The 17,500-nt window shown below is 41.7% G+C and overlaps 1 protein-coding gene across 1 annotated transcript in view; it reads right to left on the bottom strand.

The window, feature by feature from the left end:
• pfas (phosphoribosylformylglycinamidine synthase) overlaps positions 1-17,500 on the bottom strand; it is a 25,689-nt gene extending 8,189 nt beyond the window's left edge. The window contains exons 1-18 of the mRNA XM_038309072.1: positions 17,343-17,500; positions 13,669-13,791; positions 13,450-13,585; positions 11,713-11,818; positions 11,431-11,629; positions 7,783-7,888; positions 7,563-7,703; positions 7,352-7,476; positions 7,143-7,271; positions 3,128-3,265; positions 2,851-2,979; positions 2,688-2,761; positions 2,449-2,605; positions 2,310-2,371; positions 1,619-1,780; positions 1,311-1,547; positions 994-1,224; positions 727-907 (exon numbers count right to left, since the gene is read on the bottom strand). Coding sequence (XP_038165000.1) covers positions 727-907; positions 994-1,224; positions 1,311-1,547; positions 1,619-1,780; positions 2,310-2,371; positions 2,449-2,605; positions 2,688-2,761; positions 2,851-2,979; positions 3,128-3,265; positions 7,143-7,271; positions 7,352-7,476; positions 7,563-7,703; positions 7,783-7,888; positions 11,431-11,629; positions 11,713-11,818; positions 13,450-13,585; positions 13,669-13,789 — 2,434 coding nt within the window. The 5' untranslated portion in view covers positions 13,790-13,791; positions 17,343-17,500. The remainder of the gene's footprint in view (positions 1-726; positions 908-993; positions 1,225-1,310; positions 1,548-1,618; positions 1,781-2,309; positions 2,372-2,448; positions 2,606-2,687; positions 2,762-2,850; positions 2,980-3,127; positions 3,266-7,142; positions 7,272-7,351; positions 7,477-7,562; positions 7,704-7,782; positions 7,889-11,430; positions 11,630-11,712; positions 11,819-13,449; positions 13,586-13,668; positions 13,792-17,342) is intronic.

Below are 17,500 nucleotides of genomic sequence, written 5' to 3'. Positions count from 1 at the left end.
GGTTGAGCGCATTTGCGCTGCGCCGGCTGGGTTGCCGGGTCTAGTCATTTGTTTGTTGTTCCAGCTTTTGGTCAGCAGCAAATATGTATCTGACCCGTGCTAAGAAGCAAGCGCTAGCACTAGCCCTGCTAGTTCGAAGAAAAAGAGCAGCAAGAAAGAAGAGGCTGTGGGTGCACGAAACACTCAGGTCCAGAGAGCAGCTTGGGGAGTTCCCGCTTGCGAAAGAAATTGCACACAGTATAAGCTTTTCCTCCATTTTGCTTCCTGGTCTTTCCAGCCGATGGTTTCTATTGGCCACGCGTGCATTCGTCACGGCGCGCCGCGGTCAAAGTTCAACATAGTTCAACTTTGACCTGGCCTGCGCGCGAGCTCGCGAAGCGGTGCGCTGTGCTTGCGCTTTGCTCGACGCAGCGATAAACCGCCCTGGCGCGGCGCAAGCCATTGAAAAGAATGGGTTTCACAGCGCAGCAGTGCGGTCGTCGCAGCCTGTCTGAAAGGCCCATGACGGTAAGCGTGGCTAACCGCAGCCCGTCTGCAGTTTTCCTCTCAACATAGCCGTGTGTGAAGAACCGCCGGCTCTGATGGCGATTTTTTTGTTTCCTTTTGGCAAAATGTTCATTTGATTTGTGTTTATCTGACTGTGTTCATTATTATTCCCCCACTAAATGAAAAAAAGTAAGAATTTATTATTATCTAGAGACTATTAATAACAGGAGGTGAAAGTACCTGGAGCTTTGACGGTCTCCGTCCCCACTCTAGCTGCCATGCTCAGGGAGTCCTTGCCCCCGTCGATGGCCACTCCCAGCTGGCCCATGACCTCACACATCGCTTTGCAGGCCTCCCACAGAGAGGCCCCCTCACCCGGCAGCTTGGCAGCCCACATCCAGTTCCCACTGCACTTCACGTCCTGAAATGAACAAGAAACGTTTTCTTCAGAGGTAGGATTACAGCGTGATCGTGACACGTTTCTGTTGTTTTCGTAGGGAAGTTGACCTTCAGAGCCGTGACTCTGGCAAACACCAGGTTGGTCAGAGCCTCTCCTACAGCCATCCTGGCCCCCGCCGCAGGACAGACCAGACCTTTCACTGGCTGCTCCCCGATGGCCGTGGCCGCTCCCTCCAGGCTGAACGGCGACAGAGCGACGACGGCCACGTCGGCAAGCGGAGTGTGAAGAGGGCCGACGCACTGTTGCTGGGCAACCAGCCCAGTCACAGAGCGATCCACCTGACGATGGAGGGAGCAGAGTCACAATAACTGCACACTAACCACCAGAAAATCAAAGAACTGAGCTACTGGATGCAGGAGGTCACCTTGTTGGTGAGGTAGCGTTTGGAGGCCACAGCAGGCAGACGTAGAACCCGCTGCAGAGCGTCTCTGACCGTCAGCTTAGGAGGAAGAGTCAGGGGCTTATGGGTGGGAGCCAGACGCTCCATCTTAAACTCTTTTTGTGGCATCTTGCCCAGAACCCACTCCAGCTGCAGATCGACAGGATGCCGGACAGCGTCTGCCTGTTGGCCACTGCCTCCCTCATCATCCACCAGCACAATCTGGGTAAGAACACATGAAGATTGAAACACACAACGGAAATCTGCAACGGACAAAGATTTATAAAACACACCTTTCCATCCCCTGTGATGTGTCCCACAAAGTCAACAGGACACTTTTCCCGCTGACAAACCCTCTCCAGGTAAGACTTGTCAGACGGACGCAGCAGAAGAGCGTTGCTCTCCTGATACTCTGCCCCCCAAAGCTCCAAAACACTCAGCGTGGGGTCGCCTTTCTGCACACAGATACATTGGACAAGGAGGGAAATGACAGAATCAAATAAACAGCTAAAAATGTCGTTGGCAGCATACCCAGAATCCTCTGCGCTGTGAAGCCCAGAGGAGCTCTGATAGGAAGGTTCAGATGAAGCAGTCAGGACACTGAGTGCAGAGCGGCCATAACTGTTTCTATTTTTAATGCATTTAATGTTTAATTGTTATGGTTTAATTACCAAAGTTTATACATATAGCCTGGTAATTGATTTAATATGTGTAACTGCTAAATATATGATGGGCTTTCCTGTTATCTGCTTCAGCTCTTGTTCTCCTCCTCAGCCTAGAAAAGCTTCTATGCTTCACAAACATCCCACTGATATCCAAAGTGAATGTTGCCATGACAACCCGGCACAGTTTATTCCCTGATCAGAGAGGGTCCCACCTGGACAGAATGGATGATTTCTGGTCCGTCTCTAATTCAAGATGAATTTATTTATGTGTAAATCTGAGTAAAAAGGGTTTAGTGTATTTTTTTTCTGCATTGATCACCTTAAACTTGCTGCAGTAGATCACGGCGCCCGCCGGCTCACTGAGCTCCTTCAGAACGTTACCTGCAGATTAAAACTCGTCAGACTCCAATTCTTAGGTTTAACAAACATGCTGTGCATCAAAGTCTAGAGGCTAGCACCGTTCCCTCCGGCTCCCTGGTCGTGGATGCTGCAGATGGGGTTCCCGGTGCTTCGTTCCAGACAGGCCCTCAGAGCGCGGTTCATCTTCTGCTCCATCTCAGCATCTCCTCTCTGAACTGCTCCCAGATCCCTCTCACTGCAGTTGTCTCCTTGAACCTACGATAAATAGGGAGTCCTTATAACAAATGCCAAAAAAAAAGTTAATTAGCGCCTTGTATGGATTTTCGGGGGTTCACACCTGAACAGAAGAGGCTGCTCCTCCTCCCACGCCGATCCGATACACCGGCCCGCCGATCTTTACCACCTCCATCCCTGATAGCAAACAGCCAGACAGAGAGTCATTGATCGATGAGCAAAGATAGCAGCAGAATTGATTACTGCAACAGGCCGTTACACAGCACCAGCTTCTGCCTCTTCTTTCTTCACATAGGCGTCTTCGATCGACCCAAGGCCGCCGCTGAACATGATGGGCTTAATCCACTCCCGTCGCTCGCCGTTAGCCAACCGCATCCCAAAGGAACGGGCAAAGCCTAGAGGAACAAGACTGTATAATTACAGTGATCCATATCTGAATGTTCCAACTTCCTCTGAGCAGATATTAAACCACAGCAACTAAAATCTAACTTTACTGCCTCTGACTAAATCCAGCAGTGACGTGTTAACGTTGAATTTCCTCACCCGAGAGGACGGGTTCCCCAAACTTGTTGCCGTAGTCTGAAGCGCCATCGCTGGCCTCGATGGCCACCTGCAGTGGGGGGGCAAAGCTGGACGGATACTCCCAGCCCGCTCCTTCCTGCTCCCAGGGGAGGCTGTACCCTGCAGGGGAAGACAGAGAGAAAAGTCATGTCTGTTTGATTTTATGACCATCTGTCCACTGATCATGTTTAAATGTTCCTACAGATGCTCTATTATGCACAAATTCAACGTTGTCTTTAATGACATGCAGCCTAAAGGCCAGAACACACCGAATCCAACAGAAAATCATGTCTGACGAGGTCGTGGCGTTTAGCGCTCATTAAAACTCAATGGGGATGATCACACCTGTCAGGATTTAATGCAAAGGGGGAGCGTAGCTCCAACTGAGATACAGCCCGGGTCTATTTTAGTCCGACTACGCAGCAATTCAGCTGCAATTACATGGGTCTGACAGGAAGAGACGCGGTTACAAAGTAAAACACATCCGCTTTGGGGGAAAAGCACAAAGTACAAGTATATAGTAAGCAGGACAGACTGGTGCAAAAGCAAAGAATGAAACATTAAGAAATATAAAAGTTTCTCCATGATAGGAGTTCAGGAGGACAGAAAACTGATAAAGTAGTGATCCTCTTTGAGCCTCACAGAAAACTAAATAACGATGGTCAGACAGAACTAAGCGCGGCATATCTCTCTCAACTGTTTATGGTTTTTCTTTCTTTAGATGTAGATCTCATTATTTTTTAACACATGAACATTATCTGTTCTGCTTAGAGATTTTGTACAGATTTGTTAAGCTTTGCTTTATAGCTGCGCTTTTGTGCACTGCAAAAACGATAGAAAAATAAGCTAAAATTTCTTAAATTAAGTGTATTTACTCTTAATTTGAGTGAGTAAATTATTTGATTTGCCAATGGAATGAGTATTTTTACACTTAAAAGCAGACATTTAGGTAAAATGCATGTGAAATAAGACTTATTTTAAATGTAAATTCACTTGTTCCATTGGCAAAATGTCTCTTTTACCTCTTCAATCCAAGAACAAATGCACTTATTTTAGGAAAAAATAACTTATCTAGAACTCCATTTTTTCACTGTGTGTTTTTTTTTTTTTTGAAATTTTCATAGACAAGTCAAATGTGGGAAACTATTTCAATTTGTGTATAGCACAGAGACAGAAGCGAAACAATTCTGCAAAGATCTGTCTACGCTGCCTAGTCAGAACCTCTCTTTGTGCAGTCAGCGTTACAAGGAAAAAAATCGGATTGGAGATCAAAAAATTTTACACAACCGGTGTGTTGAGGCTTCAACACACAGCAAACATTTTAATCTGTTTTTTTCTTAAAATAGGTGCATTTTTCTTGAATTAAGGGGGTCAGTGAGACACTTTGCCAATGAAACAAGACAATTTACATTTAAAATAAGAAAAAAACAATTGCATTGTCTTATTTCTAGTGTATATGATCTAAAAATACTCATTCCATTGGCAAATCATCTAAGGGTATTTACCCTTAATTTAAGAAAGTTTTACCAATTTTTAGATTGTTTTTGCAGTGTAGATCTACTCCAGAGTTAAGAAGTCCTCAGAGAATTTGGAGAGAGACTCAAAACTGAGACTAAAATGAATATTTCATCATTTCTTAGGTCTGTAAAGTTGCATTTAAATCAGGGGTCACCAACGCGGTGCCCGCGGGCACCAAGGGGCCCTCAAGGACCAGATGGGGGGCCCTCTTCGTCTTCTGAAAACAGAAAAACTCACTCGGTGGGTTAAGTTTAAATTTTTTATTTTCTGTTGCTCTACTTTTTAATCATTTATGTATTATTTCATCATGTTAACTATTTCATCATATTTCAGTGGTTTCAAATTGACAATATTAAAAAGAAAATTATAAATGAATAAAAGAATAAAATAAGAATAAAAATGAGTTTTTATGGATGAGATTTACTGTAGGTGAACATTGATCCCTCCAGATCATAGGTCAGTATTGGTAGCCCTTCCTATGACTCGGTAGCCATGAAGTAGCCCTCAGCCCTAAAAAGGTTGGTGACCCCTGTTCTAAATGCACTAGGAGCTTCTGTCCTCTGAACAGATAAGATCCAAGTCATGATAAAAAGATCCATGTCTGGAATAAAAGAACTAAAATTAGCATTAAGTCAAGCATGGCAGTGGAGGTGCAATGGTTTGGGCTGGCAGGTTAATGCAAACACTCATCTCTGACATTGGACTGTCACAGCAGGCAGCGTTGCAGCTTAGTGTAGTTTAGTTTGAGCTTCACATGTTAGACGGAGGCAAAGTAAAGCCTTTCTGGCCAAAGCAGGAATGTGCTTCAGTTAAAAAAGAAAAATGGCTGACAAACTTCAATCCAATTCCTGACATTTGCTGCATTAAACCTTTTGTTTACCAGAGTTTCCTCGGTGACAAGAAAGAGAAACAGTCATCAGACCTGCTCTGAGAAACCGATTCGTTCCACCATTACCTCAACATGACGTCCACACATATGGGACCATCATATATACTGCCTAATTACGTTACACCAGCAAAGAAAAATGCATTAAATACATAAACATGTGGGAGGATCATCAAAAATGAAGTTTGCTTGAATTGAATAGCTTAGGATCTACTGGAACAGGCTGGCATGCTGAACGGAGCCAGCTGCCTTTAGAAATGATTTACAGACCTTATTGACCAGCTTCAGGCTTTCTGTGGAAAACAGGAAACATCCCAGGAAAACAGGGTAACATTTATTTATTTCAACAATTCAATCCAAACAGTTTGCTTGTACTTCTTGCTTCTACAAAGATTGATCTATTTCAACTTCCTCTAAAAGATTTGGAGTTTATTGTTTGCAGCTAATAAAAACTAACCTGACTCCGTCAGATGGATTTGCTCCGCATATCCATCTGGAAACCTTCTGTAGAAGTAATTTTGGGAAGGGGCGAAAATACTGGTTAGCTGATTGGCCTATGTTGGTGATAGACGGGCCGAATAAACCAATCAGATCAACGAAGCATATGACGTACCAACAGCCAGGCTACTCTTGCCGAAACCAGTCGGGAGAAGAGCAAAAACATCTTTTCCTCTGAGAAAAGCCTCCAGAGCAGTGTTTTGCTCTTCTTTCAGTGAAGAAATACTCTGTAATTCCGATAAAACTTGCTCGATAGCCACGCTAACGCTAGTTTCATCGGCTGAAGCCGCCATGTTCTTTAGACTGAACTGTCGCGCTTCTCGTTGCGTCACACCTCAACCCGCCTCAAAGCAAACGCTGATTGGACGTTCGTTTGGTGAACGGCTCCAAATTTTCTTCAACGGAGAGTCTCCAGACTGATTAGCGAGTGAAACCTTGAAAGCTTGGAGATCAGGATGGTCTCACGAGGCTAGGTTAATACCGCAATCAAAGGAATCTTATTATGCAGGCCGGGCGCCTCCGGGTTTATCACTGCCCCCCTCAGGACACTGGCTTGTGCATCATTTCATGGGCATTATACTGCTGTGCATTATGCAGAACTTGGGCCGTCGGTGGACAGAAGTTCTGGACTCATTATTAATACTCTGTATACGCCCAAAGTTGAACAAATACATAGAAAGTTCAGTGTATGTCAGCGTTTTAGAAGATTCTGGGATGTCAGGCATAGGCTGGATAAATGGTAAAGGTGTGACAGGACAAGACTCTTCATGCTAATGCCTACTTTGTAAGGATAAAAGCATCTGCTAAATGCATAAACATAAACATACCTAATAAACTGGAGTAAAGAGATGAGAGTGACCTACTTATAGCAGAAATTATTATAAAAAAAAAAAAAATCTGCATTTAAAATAATTGTCATTATGCTCTAGTTTCTCCTGGTTTAAATTCTGTAAGTAAAATAAATCTTTAAGTTACCTTTTGCTATCTGATTATTAATCCATTGATGACAGATCAATCAATTAGCATAGTGACCGTTAGCTTCAGATGATCTGCACCTTTGATATAGCAGCTAACTGTAACAGCGCAGCAGCAGACCTGGGATGTGCAGGTTTCCAAAACAGTATCCTGCAGTTCCAGCGATGACGTGTCCGCCCCGTCCGGCACTCTGGACGTCTCTAATGCGACCTCCAGTCCCCGTGGTGGCGCCGCTGAACGGTGCAACACCTGCAGAGTTCAGAAAGCACCGTATCTGCTTAACAATCCCATGGGGACGTGTGATCGGGGGAAGCGGGAGTGTGTCTGACCTGTTGGAAAGTTGTGCGTCTCCGCAGTGAAGATGACGTGTCGCAGGGAGCGGCGCGTCTCGTACGGGCTCGCTTCAGAGGGGTCTGCTGGGTAAATGCTCTGCAGCTCCTTTCCTCTGATGCCGCTAAACACAGAAACAACATTTCACTGAGTGAGCGCGAGCAGAATCCCTCCAACAGCAAGCTGCAGCGGCGCCGCCTCCAACAACACCTGCTGTTGTCGCAGAACTTGATGACGTTGTTCTGGTTGCTGTGCTGCTGAGTTTCCATAATGAGGCTGAAGAGCGTCTCTTTCTGCTCCTGCCCGTCGATCACCATCCGCCCCCGGAAGAACCAGTGGCGGCTGTGCTCGCTGCGACACGGAGAGAAACAAAGAAAGTGAATCGGAGAACAAATGACGACCTGGGAGACCGTGAAGCTGATTTCCCCACCTGTTGGACTGAGCCAGGTCAAAACACTCCACGCTGGTGGGGTTCCTGTTAATCCTCTGGAACATGGAGGTGTAGTAGTCCAGATCCCAGGAGTCGAAGGCCAGCCCTGCAGTGAGCACGCAGATCACAGCATTAAAACCAAAGCAATGCAGAGATCCAGACACTGAAGTGATGCTTTGTTTGCAAAGTTTAACGGCGTGGCTGCAGGAGGACAAAGCCTGGCTGGCTCTGGAAGAAGATGAGTTCACAAACATCTTATACAGAGTTTGGAGCTTTCAGAGACTTCATCTCATTGGATTATGTGGAAAAGGCTAAAAGTTGCACTAAAAGAACTTAGGAATTAGCCCTTATACAACATTTTCAATTCGATTTAGTTCATCTATAGAGCATCAATCAGCAACACGTCATCTCAAGGCACTTTACACAGACAATTATACCAGATCATACAGTCCGATTTGTTCAAAGTTTACTATCTAAGGAAAACCAGTTGATTGCATCGACTCATTGACTCTTCAGCAATCCCTCACACTAAGCATGCTTGTAGCGACAGTGGAGAGGAAAAACTCCCATTGAACAGGAAGAAACCTCCAGCAAAACCAGGCTCAGTGTGAGCGGCCATCTGCTGAGGCCCACTGGGGTTCAAGGAGACAGAAGCAGACATAGAAAAAGAAGCATAGATACAAAAAGCAACTGTAAAAGGCGGCCCCGTCCAGGAAACACACAGCCAGGCAGACGAGCTCCAAGTCGGCCCCCATGTCAGGGGATGAGGAGAGCGCATCCAGTTAGTCACAGTCAGAGAAACAGGACTACACTAAAAAACAAAAAGGTGTTGATGGCAGCAGCACAGCTGATATTTCTAGGGTTGGGTATTTTCGCTAAAGTCCTGAATCGATTCGATATTGATTCATACTAGGGCTGCAACAACGAATCGATAAAATCGATTTTTAAAAGCGTTGGCAGCTAATTTTATCATCGATTAGTTGTGTCGCGCGATTAATGCTAGTTCTCTCATTTTTATTCCAAATACAATTTATAATTTGAATCACAGGGCTATTTTTATCTCTATGATTCAGTATTTTCTCAAGTAGCAACTTTAACTGCTATACTTTCCTGTCTTAAAAGGCAGAACTCTTCTAGTCTAAAAAAACTCATTTGTTGAAATGGGGGGGGGGCCTATTGTTTGAACCCCTTAGGGGCTTTTAAAAACAAATGTCTTTTTTGCACTTTATGAAACAAAGTAGCCTATATTTTGTGGATGTACAGCTACATTTCTCATGTAAGTTTGCGTAGTTTTAACACAAACATTTATTTTTCATATTGCACCAGTACAGTTAATGAGCAACCTGTACTTGTGTGCTTGTTTGTTCTGAATAAAATGTTTATTTTGGAATAAAGAGGTTAATATAAAAAATATTTTTTGTCCGATTCATCGATTAATCCAAAAAATAATCGGCCAATTCATCGATTTTTAAAATAATCGTTAGTTGCAGCCCTTATTCATACAGTTCTAAATCAATTCTTTTTGATTCGATCTGTTTTTACAATAATGAAAGTGGTTCAACTGTGTTTCAAAATACTCATGTGCTTTATTTTTTCCTGTCACATTAAACATAAAGTGCAAACTTGTAAATCAGACAGTTTAAACTTGAGATGTGAACAAAACTGTCTCAAAAGTGCAAACTGGTTTGTGAAAAGTGAAAAAGTGAAGCTTTACTCGAGCAAAGCAGACGTGACACAGCAGACATGCATGAGCTGCATGATCTTCTCTGCACAAACCATATTTGCAGCGTTGTCTGTAACTACAGGGTGTTTTCTGGTCAGCCCCCATTTGTTAAAGGAATAGTACACCCAAAACATGATTAGCCTTCATTTTCTACTCACCCCCATGCTGAACAACACCCTGGAGTACTTTTTTGATATCTCAAATGCATCTGGAGATCTGGGAGGCTTCTTGCTGTCTGCTGACATTCAAATAATGGAGGTCTATGGCGCCCGAGGCAGAAAGGTCCATAAAAGTCCACAAAAAACGTGTCAATATTCCTCCATACTGCTCGTCCAATGTATTCCAAGTGTCCTGAGTGGGTAGCATCCATAATTTACTCGAAACGAAGTCATTTAGAATGTTTTTAGAGCATAAACAGTAGTGTATAGGATTTCCTGAAAGCGCGCGCCTGCACGTTCCTGACGCTACGGAAACCGCGGCAGACCAAACCAGATGAAAGTGCGCATTCAGCGTCTGCTCTGCCAATAATGCAAGCGTAGAAGAAGAAATGTGCTGTTTACCTGTGCAAAGAAAGAAACAACGAAAGAAAAATGTCTGAGGACTTCAGTGTTGAGGAAGAGCATGAGTTCTTTGCCGAGCTGAATGCGCACTTTCATCTGGTTTGGTCTGCCGCGGTTTCTGTAGCGTCAGGAACGTGCAGGCGCCCGCTTTTAGGAAATCCTATACACTACTGTTTATGCTCTAAAAACATTCTAAATGACTTTGTTTCGAGTAAATTATGGAAGCTACCCACTCAGGACACTTGGAATACATTGGACGAGCAGTATGGAGGAATATTGACACGTTTTTTGTGGACTTTTATGGACCTTTCTGCCTCGGGCGCCATAGACCTCCATTATTTGAATGTCAGCAGACAGCAAGAAGCCTCCCAGATCTCCAGATGCATTTGAGATATCAAAAAAGTACTCCAGAGTGTTGTTCAGCATGGGGGTGAGTAGAAAATGAAGGCTAATCATGTTTTGGGTGTACTATTCCTTTAATGCCTTCAGTCAACCTATTGGCTATATCTGCAGCTGTCTGAAGTAATCTTGAGTGCATCTTTCCTGCTTATTGGAATGTGAACGTCATGCAGGTCACTATAAAATTCATTGATCTCATTCCCTAGACATCGATTTTGCAAAAATGTAAAGGAATCAATTCAAAATCTATTAAATCGATTTTTTTTACCCAGGCCTACATATTTCTCTCCAGGATGGAGTCACAGCCAAACAGGAACAGACCAGATGAAGCTACTATGATGAGAAAAAGCAGAGAGAGCAGAACGTTAGAGATTGAATTAACAGATGCTGCAGGCTGAGAGAGCAGAGACAGAGTGATGAAAAGGGCTCCCTATGTCCTCCAGCAGTCTAAGCCTATAGCAGCACAAATGCAGAAAATAGCTCAGGATAACCTCAGTATTTTGGATGAGGTTTAATATAGTTGATTTTTTTAGTCATGAACCTAAATAAAAACTTTGGAATTTGAGGTTGAAACCTGGAGAAAAGCACATGCTGTTGTAAAAGGTTTTCCTTTTTAAAAATACACTCAACCTTCAGATCACAAGAACATCTAGGCTGGTTGGTGCGTTTAATGAGGCAGATCTGCAGTTGGATCATTATATTAGTCAAGCACACAGCAATGTGACACGTGCACAACAAGTCTGTTAATCAGCAGCGCCCTCATCGTCTTGTGACTCTGAGAAGTTAAGCGGTAATGTCATGCATCATGTGACATTATGGCCTCCTTCAGCACACACAGTACTTACAGAGAGCTGCAAGGCTGAGAGGAAAGCATGAAGAAAGAGATGAGAGAGAGGTCACGCTATTTCATTACAGAGTTGGAGTAAAAACAGAGCAGAACCCCCCCCAGAGCGGCTGAACCCTCACCCAGCTCATGGTTTGCCGTCTCCAAGGCGACGCGACCCTTCCCCAGGATGTCCACCTCAAACACCGGCTGCGGCCTGGTTTCCACAGCAAAAGAGGTGATGGGCTGTTGGTAGACGCACTCCGTCATGCTGTCATGGAGAACCTCGATCAGCTTCTTTAGATCTCCGCTGAGCTCGCTCACGCTCTGTCCATTCTTGGCCTGACGGGGAGACAGACGGGGAGACAGACGGGTCGTCTCGAGATTCGGGGGATTGAATCGATTTGTGACGCTGAGATTTTTACCTTGATTAGAAACCGGCGAGACTGCTCCACTCGGGTGACGTTGGAGAGGCCGGCGCTCTGGCAGATGGACACGGCGTTGGTGGACCAGGCGGTGGAGAAATTCAACCTATGAACACGATGATAAAAAGAGGAAATTTTTTAGTTTCAGACAGTGAGGGCGATCAACAGCAACTACTCAGTAAAGAGTTCACTTCAGCCAACTTTACGCATTTATACTCATTAATCTGCATCCTGAGACCAGCTTCCTACGGTGGCCCTGAAGTGCAAACTGCAACTACAAATCTAAAAGCGCAACTACATTAAGAAAAACTTGCTTTATGTAGTTTTGTTTTCCTTAATGTGGTTGCGCTTTTAGATTTGTGGTTGCAGTTTGCACTTCAGGGCCACCGTAGTTTCCTCATCTATCCATCCAGCCAACTCCTCTCCCTAATAAATTCATCACCAGCAAACCAGAATAATCTTTGGCCTATTTTTATTTTCCTAATCCTCATTTTAAAAAGGCTTTGGAAAAACTAGAATCAGTGATAAAAATATTCGGACCTAAGAGAAAACCAGGAAGAGGTATTGGTCTAGAAAATAATTCTCTTAATATAATTAGATAGGTTCCTATTTAACTTCCCAATTCGATTCCAACAGCCACCATTATGGGCCCCTGAGCAAGACCCTTAACCTCATACTGCTCCCCGGGCGCTCAATGATGGCTCCCCAAAGGGAAGGGTTAAATTCAGAGATAAAATTTCTCCAATAAAGTTCAGTTATTATTTAACATGAACATTAATTATAAGCTCTGGATAAATATTCATACTGATCCCATTAAACTTTCAGCTCATGAAGAAATTCACTTCTCAAATAAATGTCAACACTTCCTGATGCCCCCGAATACAAAAGTAAAACTCTGCACACATCTAAAAGAAATCCAGGAAGCAGAAAGATTATTAGAAACCACCTTAGTGATCAAGATAAACTCAATTTCTGTTTGTAGCAGCAGGATCATGGAGAAAAATAAAACCTAAATCAGAATATAAGCCCATACACATGAAGAAAGGACAGTTTTCTTGAGCTGGATTTGATAATAAATTGACTACAATTTGTTTTTCTTGGGAACAAATATAATGTGATGTTCAGCAACTGGTCACTAGGATAGAAGAGGATCTATAGCTACCTTGCAATCATAGAGAAGAGGATTAAAACCAAAGCCGAGACATTAAATTCTTTCTATATGCCAACTGGAAAAAATTTTCTTTATAATAATTCAATTTGAAAATACTTTATCAATCCCAATTTAATATCATGTAAAGACTCTACTTTGCTTTTACTGAAACTGAGAGACAAGGGTTGAACTTTTAGCCCTAAGGAGAGACACTGTATTCATTTCCACTGTTGAGTACAGTGGAGGATCTGTGATGCTGTGGGTTTGTATCTCGTTAAGAGTGCATTTGTGATGAACTCTTTGGAAACGGGTTCTCTACTGGGTCCATTTGGAGAATAAAAGTCCAGAACGTTTGGTCAATAAATAAAAAAATGGTTCCGAAATTTTTTTTTAATGGCTTCAGAAGTTTAGAGACCGAAAACCTGTGGTGGTTCAGGCAGAAGATAGAAACTAGGATATTTCTATTAATAAAATTGTTCAAGATCATACTTGTGCAATGAATCTTATCTAGAGGCTGTGCAAACACATAAATGCATTCATGTCTCAGATAAAAACGTTGCCAAAAGCCGCCAATCATCAAGCAGCACCTCGGTCCGATCTCTACAAGCTTGTCCCCGCCTCCCTCTGTGAGCTTCGGTTGGTCAGAGAGCGGCTCTGCCTGCAGCGGAGGACGAAACAACCACAGCAGAACCTCCTTCTGCTCCGCATCCAGACCTTCGCCACCTGCAGCAGAGATCAGGACAAAGATGAAACCAGAGACCGGACGTTTTTAAAGCGTCCACGCCGTCTGAGCGGCAGGATCTGACCTGTCAGCTCCACGTTGAAGCAAAGCTCAGTTTTGATCAACAGATTGGGGAAGAGCTTGGCTGCTCTCTGCAAGGCTCGTCCATGAAGAGCTTCGCTGCTGTAGAATCTGACAACAGCCATGACTGAAAAGGAGAGGCACAGAAATACAGTTTACAAGTCTGATTCTGACATCCTACAGTTTGAGTCACTAAAATCTACTTGGATTCTCGCCTACAATTTTCTAATTACTATAAACTGTTCATAGCTCAGTTTTAAGCTCATTTATTATTAATTTATTTTTAAAAATTAAAAACGGAAATCAGCTCCTTGATTAGTATCAAAACATCACCAAGTTAGTGTTAAATGCTGATGTCCAAAGTGCAGCCATTAGTGCCTCTCTGATTCAGTTTGAGCCAAACCATAAATCAAAGCATCATGAATCTGAGCTGCAATCATTTATTTGGACATTTTGTTTTTATTTTTAAATTGTGACAACTTTTTATTTTTCTAACACCAATCAGAAAAATAATTCATCAAGAAACGCAATTCTCCCCTCTAAATGTAAATTCTTTCAGTGTTACAAATAAACAAACATTCCCTAAAGTTCTCTAAGCTGATTCATTTTGGCTGATGAGGCAAAAAGGTTGGATATACCTGATCTAAGGAGAACTAAAGACCCTGAATGGAGTGAAATTATTCCTTAGGATTCCAAAAGTACGTCAATTTATATTTGGTTTTTCTGTGACCAATTTGGGGGAGGGTCACACACAAAGATATAGAATGAGAAGCAAAGACGAATGTCTGCACATAAATGATTATGAACATTTTCTTATGAAATAGGAGATACATTTACAAACTGAAATAAATTTTTTATTGTTTCTTTCCAGTCAGCCCAGCCTGATTCACTGAGAAAATTAAAAACCTGCTTGGTCAATTTGTTGGTTGCCAAAAAGAAAAAAAAGGAAGAAAAAAAAAACGAAACAGCTCCAAAACATTTTTAAAAAGCTGATTTTCTAATTAACCCTTCATAGGGCTCTCGGTGGAGTACTTTGTAAATCAAGTTTTCCAGCCAATAGTGTTATTGGAATCCAGGACTAGACCTTATTACCTTTGTAACATCAACTATATTTAGAAAAATTACAAAAGTGCTTCTATAAGAAATTTACGAAAAACACTGAGTGAAAGAATCACATTTTGTTTGGTCCAACATAACCTTAGAGGCATTAATGCCAATACTGGCGCTGACATTTTTAGTTTATAAACCTGAAAATAATTGCTAACTAGGCTTATTAACTTTTTAACTTTACTTTTTAATTAGCTTTTTTTTTTTACTTTTTTACTTTTTATTTAGCTTTTTACCTTTTTTTTCTTGACTTTTTTACTTTTTATTTAGCCTTTTACCTTTTCTTTCTTGACTTTTTATTTAGCTTTTTACCTTTTTTTGACTTTTTGACTTTTTATTTAGCTTTTTACCTTTTTATTTTGACTTTTTTACTTTTTATTTAGCTTTTTACCTTTTTTTCTTGACTTTTTTACTTTTTATTTAGCCTTTTATCTTTTCTTTCTTGACTTTTTATTTAGCTTTTTACCTTTTTTTGACTTTTTGACTTTTTATTTAGCTTTTTACCTTTTTATTTTGACTTTTTTACTTTTTATTTAGCTTTTTACCTTTTTTTCTTGACTTTTTTACTTTTTATTTAGCTTTTTACCCTTTTTTCTTGACTTTTTTACTTTTTATTTAGCTTTTTACCTTTTTTTCTTGACTTTTTTACTTTTTATTTAGCTTTTTACCTTTTTTTCTTGACTTTTTTACTTTTTATTTAGCTTTTTACCTTTTTTTACTTTTTAATTAGCTTTTTACCTTTTTTTTACTTTTTAACTTTTTAATTAGCTTTTTGCCTTTTTTCATGACTTTTTTAACCTTTAAATTAGCTTTTTACCTTTTTTTTACTTTTTAACTTTTTAATTAGCTTTTTGCCTTTTTTTTAACTTTTTAAGTAGCTTTTTGCCTTTTTTGTTTTTACCCTTTGTTGTTACTTTTTTTTCCAACTTAATTTACAGGAGGTAATATATCATTAAAGGGCTCATCTAATTGGTCAAATACCAAAATAGGATGTACGGCCATGTAGCAGCATCTTTGCTGAACGGCTGGATATAGATCTTGTGCTTCTAGACCTCACTGAGGGAAGGGGGGGAATCAAATGAAAGTGAACAAAACGGTAACTTGCCCTATAAAGGGTTAAATATAAGGTATGGACATAAAGTACTTTGGAAATCTACTAGATTGGAGACAAAAAGGAATCACACTAAAAGTAAGAAAGCAAATAAATCACAGATCATCTATTAAAAAAGCATCTAGAAGTGATTTATTTAAACTACATATCAGTTGCAAGGACAAAGATCAATAAAACTGATCAGTGATTAGAGATTCCTCTCTGTCTCATCAGTTCAGGACAATTGATGATGAGGAACTTTTTAGTTTCTACAGATAGAGTCCACTGATAATAAACCTCCCTAATCTACTAATCTAATCCACTTTGTTGCCTTTCAGATGCTTTGATTAAGCTGGGGGGGGATTTACTATTAGGCAATACTAGGCAGTTTCCTAGGGCCCTAAGTTCCTGGGGGCCCCATAAAACTCTGCTTACATTTATAGTTAATACAACGATTCCTTATTTGTGCACATTAATTATGTTTTTGATAAAAATCCATCTAAAAGCAGCGAACTCTGCTCTCCAGAGCAAGTAGATTGGTAACCCCGCCTCCTGCTCTCCTCTATCTTGTCTGCTGTCATGATTCATGCAGCTATTATTTCATCCAAATGAAAAATGGAGAACAGATAAGCAGATCATGGCTTGTCTACAGTGAAAAGAAGGACTGGGTTATTTACTTTGGCCTTTTTGGAAACACAGGAAGGAGCAATCAGCTAAGTGAGCTTAGTGCTTGGAAAAAATCTTTCATTCCTTTAGAGTACAAAACATAGAGAGGAAAACAAGAAGAAAATGGACAAGAAGAGAGGGACACAACCTAGAACAGATAATGGATGTCTATTCTATTAACATTTCTCTATCTGTAGAATGGGTCTGTTTTATGTGCTGTCTTCTCCATTCAGCGGGCCCCCTGCCTGTCTTTGCCCAGGGCCCCAAATTTCCTAAATCCGCCCCTGGATAGAAAAGGTCTCAAATTCATTATTTACCAAGAAAGCAAAAACAAACATCCAGATATAAAACACTCTATGATCAGTAAACAGGATAAAGTGATGATGATGGTGGCGAATACGCTGAACCCTGATGACGTCACTGAGTGAAGATTAAAAACAGACATGAGTTTTAAATAAGGAAGGAAAGTTTAGCCAACATCTTTTCTTACAAATCTAAGCGCTTAAGTTTGATACAGAACTAAAAAAATATTGTCATGTGCGCCATCATGTGTATTTTGTTTCCTTTTGATTTAATGACTTTAACTTTCCTCTCATTAAAGCTCTGATGCAACTAAGAGCGACTCTCTGGATGCTTCTAACTAACCCTGCAGCAAACTGCAGCCCTGTGATCCAAACTTTAAAATAACTGTGAGTTGCAACAATTTAAATCAACATAAAAGTGACTTCAAGATGGATCGAGGGAAACAGGCTAACCTCTCCCAGGGCTGCAGTGTGAAAGCTACCTGATCAGAGGGCTGGAGGAACATAACTTACCTGCAGCAGCCTCGATAAATCAGGACCAAACGCTGAGATTACAGCTGGAGAGACCCGCTGTCCTGGAGGAAGGAGTGGAAGTGGTCTGCAGACTGCCAGGAGGGACGGAGCTCGACACATGTGCGCCGCTCTGACCGCACTGCGCATGCGCAGCTGGG

Source organism: Cyprinodon tularosa, unplaced genomic scaffold, assembly GCF_016077235.1.
Source record: "Cyprinodon tularosa strain WSP-4 unplaced genomic scaffold, ASM1607723v1 ctg656, whole genome shotgun sequence".
Lineage (NCBI taxonomy): Eukaryota > Metazoa > Chordata > Actinopteri > Cyprinodontiformes > Cyprinodontidae > Cyprinodon > Cyprinodon tularosa.
Note: the sequence above shows the minus strand (reverse complement) of the source record. Positions and strands in the feature narration are given on the sequence as shown.